Below are 9,405 nucleotides of genomic sequence, written 5' to 3' on the forward strand. Positions count from 1 at the left end.
AACAGACAGCCACAGGCATAGAATAAATGTTTGTATTTACTTTTCTAAATTTCTTTTCCTCATGTCACTCTCCCCTTAGGAGGCGGCAGAGCTCTTTGGGCCCGACAAAATTGGAAAGCCCTGCTAATGACCCTTGACCCCTCCGCTCCCACCCCCACCACTTTGCCCCAACCCAGAGACACAGTTCTAGTTTTCTACTAATAACACTATTCATGTTATTAATCTTAGGATATACTAAACGTTTGGAAAGGCACATTCCTGGCTTTTACACTTGATTTTTGTTGTTTAAATATTAATAAATATGTAAAAATATATGAAACCATTACTGTCCCCGTTTCCTAATTTCATCTCGATAAGATGTATTGATTTTTATCCAAAAGCAAGAAATGTCCCCAGATTTGATTTCAGAAATCTGGTCACCTTACTCTATAACATGTTCAGTATGAGGTAGCGGGAGCTACAGTGCTAGCCAGTTCACTATAGTTATTAGCTTCAGCAACACTTGACTCGATCAGTCTGCAGTGAGCATTAGCATTCAGTTAAACTCTTAAACCATCAGCAGTTGAATCAGAACGCTTATTACAAATAAAACACCAACATGACTATGTATTCTACCTAGTTTACCCAAGCAGAGCACTTATTAAGCTTCAGATGAAAGGATGATGTTACTGTTTGGTTCGATGGAGTGAAGGCCTTTGGATCGGTCTGGTTTTCTGCAGGCCTCGTCTTCAGTCCAGTCTGTTCTTCCAACAGCAGCTCAAAGAGATTTGGATCAATCCGTTGCAATTATAAGAGGTGATTTTGCAAGGGGTTAGTTTTATAACTCACTCTAGCATGGGACTTCTCCCTTTTAGCTACAATGGTTAGCTTGTAGCCGCAGACTCCAGCAGTACCTCCTCTGCTGCTCCATCTGAGAAGACAAACACTAAAACCCCCTCACTCCAGGACAGGACAGGAACCAGAACATGAACCATAAAATAAAGTAAACAGGCAAACTAATGGGCATAAACAAACAGACAGCAAACAAACATTAAACAATGATCTGACCTCGATAGCTGGGCTGGACCGAATATAAAGCAGAACCTACTGGTGGGTGAGATCAGAGATGATTAGGAACTGGGCAGAACTGCAGTGAGTGAAATGAGCATTTAAGGCCAGCTGTCAGAACAGATCATGACACCGTCTCCCTGTCTCAGGCTGTCACAGGTCTAGCGGCTTCTCATGGCTCCTTCGGCAAACAGCGATTTGAGCCACATTCGGCCTGATTTCGGTTAGCAGAGGTGGATTAGCTCTTCTCTGTGTGCTGCAGCAGGCTTCAGGAACACTGCATTCACCTTTGTTTGAATCGCAGGAAGAATAAAAACACTGCATTCAGCTCCTTCTGAATCGCAGGAAAAAGGCAGTTTGACTCGGTCCAGCGAGCAGCGACTTCACCAGAGGGATTTGGTCACTACTTAGCGTAGCCTTCAGCTGGAGGCACATGAGCATCTAGCCTTTGGAAGTAGAGGACCACCTGCAAAATAAAAAGTTGAACAGGAAGTTCCAGCTTTTAACCTCCGCTAGAGGGGTGTGTCTTCAGAGAGGAGTAGTTCCGGTTACATCAGTGGCACTTGATCCAAACACCTTCTGATTGAGATATAAGTTTTTTTTTTTTAAACAAACTTCTCCTTTTTTATTTTAGTTAACATAATATATTAATATATTTATATATTATTATTATTATTAATATATTTAATAAAGATGGGCTGGTGTGTCTGCATCGCCTTTTGTGGTTTATTAAGGGCTTCTTAGACTGGCAGATAACCATGGGGGCAACAGGAGAGGAAATTAGCTTGTTGAACAGATCTTGCCTCTTGCCTTCTCACCGTCTCTGTTTAACAGACCTCTCAGTGAATATAACTCATTAAATAGCCATCATAGCCTCGCCTTGCCGCAATAAACAAACAAAGGATTTAGTTCAGTTTGGACCGGAGATAATGCAGCTATGACTGAGATGCAGAACGGTTGAGCATAGAGAAGAAATGTGAACAAAAGGCAGTGTGAGAATAAGAAAAGAGCGATATCTGTAACATAGACAATGGCTGTGGGGATTACATACAAGAGGAGGTAAAGTGTTTGGAGGTAATAGCCTAAGGCCACATTTTCCAACTGAAGGTTAAGCTATCTGTGAAAATAAGGTAAAATGGCTTTGTAGGTGTAATGGTTTTTTCTGTCCTATAGAGCTTCATAATGCTCAGATTGTTCCTCCAAAAAATGCCTGAGGAGATATTATACTCTGTGGAAGCACAACGCAGCTGGAGCTCATTAGGATTCACATGTGCAGTTATGTTGTCAGGCAGCAGACTGATGCTGTGCGAAAGAGCAGAGTTCAGCACTTTCCTGAGATAACTTTCCAAGCATTTACATCTTTTGTCGGTGTATTTCACCTGTGCAAATTTCTCCAAATTATCATTCATAAGGTATATTATAAATTGCCTTTCTTTGTTATCTCAACACCTGAGGTTTGGCGTGAGCTGAAGTCTAATATGGTGCAAAGCTTAACCGTTGTAACAGCCATCAGCTACTTCAAATTGCTTTGAGGCACTTAATAAGTAGATTTATTAGACATTAATCCGAAATAATGAGTCCTGCTGTTGAGTTAACAATTAATAACCATTGGAATAAAAACATGAAGGTTAGTGTAAGGGAGAAGGAGAAACAAATCAATGTAAAAACTAATTATTTTTAGGCTATAGAAAGAAATATCAGTATCTTTGAATCAGTTATTATTTTACTGTAATCGCCACAAATTAATTTCCACTACTTATGATAGAAAAGATTTGACAAGATAACTTTTTTATTGTCCCCTAATAAACTTTTAACTTCAACTTTTTTTATTACAATGTCATAAGTACAGAGCACCTAAATGACCTCTGTGCATTCAACTCATTCCCCTTGGGGAGGAGTGGGCTGTTATTGTGCAGCGCTCGAGGAGCAGTATGGGGTTAAGGGTCTTGCTCAGGAAGCCAGAGTGGCAGTGTGTGGGAGTGGGGCTCGAACCCAGAACCTTTGAGACCTAAGCGCAATGCTCTAACCACTAGGCCACCACTCCCAATAACTAATTGTCAAAAAGGGTTTAGCCCCATTATGGGGATATTTTGGTATGGCACCGCAAAAACACTTGGACCAGACTGAACAATATTAATAAAAACATATATACATGCCAAACAAAACAGCTGAGAGGAGCAGAAGTTACAGATATGTTTGATTACTGTGATTGCCTCAAAAGGTAACATCATTTTTTGTCTAGGACTGTTACATGAGTTATTTGTCATTAAATGTTTCTGCTGACGCATAGCTATAAAGCAATGTTCTGCTTTCATTTACCAATTTTTATAGATATTTTTTTCATGAAAAGAGGGTACCAACAATTTTGTCTACATGTGTATAAGTCTTCACCTCTGTATGGATTTTACTCTGAATCTTTACCTGTAATAAGTTATATTCTTTGATCTGCATGATGGATATAAATAAGGATAAAAAGAGTTTCATATTTGCAGTGAATTGGAACAGAACAAGTACTGACTTTCTATGTGTGGGTTATTCCTTTGTGATCTATTGTTTATGTCCCAAGGAGGGTCTGTACTTAGAAAGTTAAAAGTGCAAATGGAGATCTCTATTTGTCAAATATATTGTTGATCGTTTGGTGCCAAAATCATAATTGTAATATAAATCAGATTAGCTACAGAGTGATGGTGAACATTTATTGCAAGTCATTTTACAGACGATTCTGAGATGCTTACTTGAATTAAGGATGTCCCAGTGAACAGCCAAACTGTTATAAAGTCCACGTCATTCAGCTTCAAAATATATTCAATGTAAGTGAATAAAAGTCCTCTTTGAAATTTTTTGGGGAATTTAAAACTTATTGGTACATCTTATTCACTGCATGAAATATAAAACAAGCCTCAAACTGACAACTCATAAGTTGAGTTGAGTTAATAAATTAAATAAATTAAACCCAAGTTTATATTTCTCATTATCATGTGTTGTTTTATCTTTGTTCTTGAAATGTGGTATTAAAAATATGATCTATGATCTTTTTTTTTTTTTTTTTGCTTGTCACCATCTGGCAGGAAATAAAAGTAACTGTAACTTGACCAAACTTTTTCTGAAGGGTTTGTTGGATTACTTCTGATGAAATTAAGTCTAAAACATCTATTTTTCTCTCCCCTGCTAGCTCTGCTGCTTCTCTATGATGTCACCAACAGAGCATCCTTTGACAACATCAGGGTAAGATTAAACACCTTCAAAGATGTTTCTTCTTCTTTCTTTCTGTCCAGTACTGCAGTGTTCATTGCACTCTTTGAGATGGTTTTCACAATATCATTACATTATGCTGCATGTGCAGAGCCCCTTTTTAAAGTCCAGATTGTTTACTTTATCTTTCACTGACACAGCCTTGTTTGCGAGGCATTTGAATTCTTCAGAACATCATGTCTCTAACATTAGTCCTTTTTTCGCATTTCTAACATCTCTTTATTTATGTAAGAGTTTTTCAAAGCTGCAAACAAGCTGAAACTCATTGCGGGGATGAGATAATGAACGAGGCCACGGAGTGGGGATCAGAACAGTGGCAGCAAATAAGGGAGGTTGTGAAACTGAGCCGCTTGGGTGTGCAGATAAGAGCACACAGTGTCCCCTAATAGATGGATCTCTTTGTAGTCTGTTTCTCTGTGGTGTCTGAAGTCTACCCCTCTGTAATTTTTCAGCCTTCTCCTGTTCCATTTGGTGTAGCTCTCCTCTTCTCTTTTAGGTGCATTCCCCTCCTTTGATGAACACTTAACAAGGATGAGAGCAATGGGAGTCTCTTGCATGTAAATGATATTGATGCGTTTGTGTGTCTAGAACTATAGCTGTGCAACTTCAGTGTACATACACAATGTGCACAACTGGAGCTTTTTATGTCATATATTCACTAATGATAGCTAAAGAATTTAGTTTGGCAGTTTCTCAGTATGTGTACTTGTGCGCTCTCGTGTACTCGCATCAGAGCAGACTTGTCCTTTCTTGAGATTGACAGCTTTCCCAGCATGCACTGCGGCAACAGCAGCTTTCAATGGAGCGCTCTATTGAAAATAAATTTAAGTTTTAAGATCATTTGAGGCGAGAACATTATACTTTAAAGTGTCACTATATGGTCCATTTACCAATTTAATGCGTAATAAAAAAAACTATGTCCAAAGTTGAGAGGACAACGGCAGCCTGTCTGCAGCAACCCCCTCTCGGCATAGCCATGTTTGGAATAAAGAAAATCAACAACCAGTAAAGGTCAGGAGACATTTTTAATTATAATCTGTTACGTAAATATACAGTCATTTGTTTTCTTTATTTTTTTTTTAAATATATTTATTACTGTTTTTCAAGGCTGCACTTTAAAAAATGAAATTGTCTAGAGCTGTTTGAAACAAAATTTCTTTTTATATACACTCGTGCATAAAAATGACAAAATACATCTAAGTACTTTAAACAGAATTTAACACTGAAATAAAGCGAGGTGTTCATGCATCCATATTATGCATTGACTTTTTAAATAAAAAAATATGAAAAAAAAGTTTTTTCCATTTTAAAATCTAAAGTGCTTTTTTAGATAGAGAACAACAATCGTTCAGTTTGGTATAAAGACAATTTCCTGATTCACATATTTTATAAAACACCTGAACTGACAATTATTTATTTTTTATTTCTTTCTTTTCTTAATGAGAGCAGTGGGCTTTACATTGCCCTGCAAGGCTTTAAAGTTTTTCATGGTGGAGAATCCTGCTTCACAGCAGCAGGTTGAGCCAAACATCCTCTAAATGTTCAGGGTCATCTTTGAGCACCATTTCACTTTTCTTTCACCAGTTCACCACAGTTCTTCCAGCAGTCCACACTTTCTCTGCTTTCTTTTCCTCATCGTCTTCTCCTTGTTTCCCATCGCCCGGCTTCCCACAGGTTTGCCTGCTGTGTCAAAACGTAGCTAACAGCCGCAACCCAGACTGACAGCAGCTCATTGGCTAATTTGTATCACGTGTTTCCTGGTCCCGGATGCTCAGGAGGACTTTACCATGTTAACAGGAGAAGTGGCGCAAATGAAGTTAGACACTAGACACTAGACAATTAGACAACTTCTAAATGTTTTAAATCAGTTTGGGTCCGGATTAGTCAGCCTGTGGGTCCGGATCTGGACCGCGGTCCGCTAATCCTTGAACTCTGGTCTAAACTATTGTAATGTATGTTTAGGTTTGCTTTGAAAGGTAAATCTCACGAGTACTTTTTATTGTCAAAAGGTTTTATAAAAGTTTGCTCTAATTTATTCACATCCGTTGTTCCATTGCTCTTACTAGATTTACTGTTTCTGCAGTTCATTAATGCATTCATTTCACTATTGCCTTGGCGTGTTCAGGGTGATGTGAAGTGTTAGCCTCAATTTAGAATTAGGGGTGGACAATAGACAATAGCTAGATGGGGGGCCAGGGGTGGCCATGGCCACCCTCAGCCAATCATTTGCCACCCATCTGGGCACCCCTACCATTTTTTCCCCCTCTAATACAGACACTGGCATCAGTAATACTATCAAGTGGAATGTTCCAACGTATGTAACATTAAAATTTTTCATGTTAATAGTTACTTGACAACAAAATAACATTGGTTAAATATGCAAATCAATATACAAAGATTAAAGATCATAAATACAGAATTCATGCTCTTTTCAGAACTATTTTGTCTTATTGGGTAAAGAGAAAATTATGTTTCTGCAAGTCATCTATGAGTCTTCAGTGAAATCAGAAATAAATACCTGGTTTAATAATAATTAATCCATTTAATGTGGATAATATTACATGTAGATATTAAATTTATGCAGAACGATTATTGATAAAAGTAGATAAGTAATGACAATAAATATGATGCCCATCCCAGAACTCAAATCTGAAAGAATTTTGTTGACTACACCTTTAATTTAGACATCATGTTTAAATATATTTTTCTATTTGTTAGCAAAGGCTGTAGGAAAGTATAGTTAGTCTTTATTTAGAAAATATGGATGTTGTGGTCGTTCATTTTCCATTTGGAACAGTGGAGATTGACCCTTAGATTATGGAACCCCTCAGTGTACATTGATTATTGCCTGGCCACCCTTATTAAAATGTTCTGGCTACGCCTCTGCAATATATAACTGTATTCATTGTCTCTAATATGACATTTTCAATATTTCAACATACATTAGTCTATCATAGACTTTAATACTGACTTTTCAGATTTTATGTTATATTTTTTTAAAGAAAATATTTCTAAAATGTGATATTGGAGGTTAGAAACTTTAATTGTTGTCAATGTATACAAAGTATAGATAAGGCCGTAAACTGCTAAGAGTGCGCAGAACAGCATCCTGAAAAAATGTTTGATATTCTTTCTAAGCATCTTTATTATATTTATATTGATATTGAAATTATACTGTATGGAGTAAAGTTAAGAAATTAACCAGTCCTATTTAGAATTAAGGCCTCAAAGTTTATTTTGGTCGGATCTGAGCCCCTTCTGTCCCATGTCTGCTTTGCTCCCTTCAAGGCTTGTGGTAAACGTTAAATCTGACTTCTTGTGGCTTTGTTTCAATCTAGGACAGTGACAGATTTGTGGACTAACAGGTGATCTGTAGGCAAATTCTGCACTCTGAATCTGATCCTTTTTTTGTGTTCATTGTGTTCTTTAGGTAACAGAACTTTAGAACAACAAAATGAAAAAAAATCTAAAATTATCAATTTCTTTTAATAACTATGTATACATAGTTGTATTATATACAACGATATATATAATTCTTTTTTGCTGTAGTTTTTCATGCAAAAATGGCTCACAAATAAAAATGTTTAACTGTGATAGTCAAGGCTGCCAAGTATTGCTGCAGAAACCAGAACACACTTGAAGAGGAAATATTCCACTAAACCAAGGATTTAACTCTAGGAGTAGAAACAAAACATGTGAGGCAAAACATAAGCATGCTTACTTTGCTCTGTTAATCCAGGTTCATTTAAATTTATCAACGCTGCTTGAGTTTTGATTTGTGTCACTTGAGTAGACAAATCCTTTAAATCCCTCATGTCATGGTTAGCAGAGATACATCTTTTCCTTGAGTTCTTGAGTGTGTGGCCCTTATAACATCCAAATGTGAGACATCAACTCTTCTTCACATAGAGCTTTTTGCATATTTTCCATTATCAGGCAGTCATTTTTATTAGAACATTAACTGTACCAATGCCCGGAGCAGATGCAAGCACAGTGGGAGGCTGATGAGCAGTAAGTGTGTGTAATTTGGGGGGGGTCTCCTGTCTTGGCAACAGAGTGAGGACCATTTCAATAATTCACGATTAATAATAAGAACTGTTTGTACCAAAGTGAGAATATTTTACTGGTCCATCATATTTGCTTAGCTTGATGACTAAGGTCTGTATTGAGCTTTGGTTAATTATGTCAGGATTTGTTAGTGGATAGATTGACCCAAAGCAGAGGCAGGAAGGCAGAGGTGAATTTCAAGTAGATTTAATGATGATTTAAAAAAAACAAACTGAAAAAAGAGGCAGGTTATCCAAAAATCCAAGATTAAAACCAAAATCCAAATAAACAGGGAAACAGGAATCCAAAAATCAAAAAGAAACAAAGTCCAAACTAACATGAAACCAGGAGTCCAAAGATCAAAAATATGAAAACACAAGTCTAAACGTACCAAAGAACCATGGAGACATCAGGGGAATCAAAATCTCAAGGAGGGAGGCTCACAGAGACGAGTAGGAGGAAGTATGACAGAGTTAGATGAGGACCCAGCAAAGAGGACCTGAACAACAAGAGTATTTATAGGAGAGAGAAACAAAGAGAGGGCTAATGAGCAAACTGACTCTAATGTACTTATCTTCTTGCTCAGTTGTGCAACGCAGCCTCCCACTTCTTTTTCTACTCTGGTTAGAGCCTGTTTGTGCTGTCCTCTGAAGGGAGTAGTACACACTGTTAAAGGAAATCTTCAATTTCTTAGCAATATCTTGCATGGGATAGCCTTCCTTACGAAGAACAAGAATAGACTGTCAAGTTTCAGATGAAAGTTGTCTTTTTCTGGCCATTTTGAGCGTTTAATTGACCCCACAAAATGTGACATTAGTAATGTATGGAGTGTATTTCTTTAGAGTCAAGACTAGTTTAAAGTTATCTTCATTAAAAAGTACAATGCTTTTCCTTCAAAAATAATGAATTTTCAATGTAACCGCAAACTTTTGAACGGTAGTATATATATATATATATTAGGGGTGGAACGGTTCAAAAAATCCACGGTTCGGTTCGATTCACGGTTTCTGGTCACGGTTTTCGGTTCGATTCGATACATGTTGATTGTTACACCGAAAT

At 37.3% G+C, this 9,405-nt stretch overlaps 1 protein-coding gene across 1 annotated transcript in view; it reads left to right on the forward strand.

The window, feature by feature from the left end:
* The window catches only part of LOC107090310 (ras-related protein Rab-26-like), a 129,308-nt gene that overhangs the window by 78,871 nt on the left and 41,032 nt on the right, over nt 1-9,405 (forward strand). The window contains exon 5 of the mRNA XM_015383623.1: nt 4,220-4,272. Within this exon, the coding sequence (XP_015239109.1) occupies nt 4,220-4,272 (53 nt within the window). The remainder of the gene's footprint in view (nt 1-4,219; nt 4,273-9,405) is intronic.

Source organism: Cyprinodon variegatus, unplaced genomic scaffold, assembly GCF_000732505.1.
Source record: "Cyprinodon variegatus isolate N-32 unplaced genomic scaffold, C_variegatus-1.0 Scaffold290, whole genome shotgun sequence".
Taxonomy (NCBI): Eukaryota; Metazoa; Chordata; class Actinopteri; order Cyprinodontiformes; family Cyprinodontidae; genus Cyprinodon; species Cyprinodon variegatus.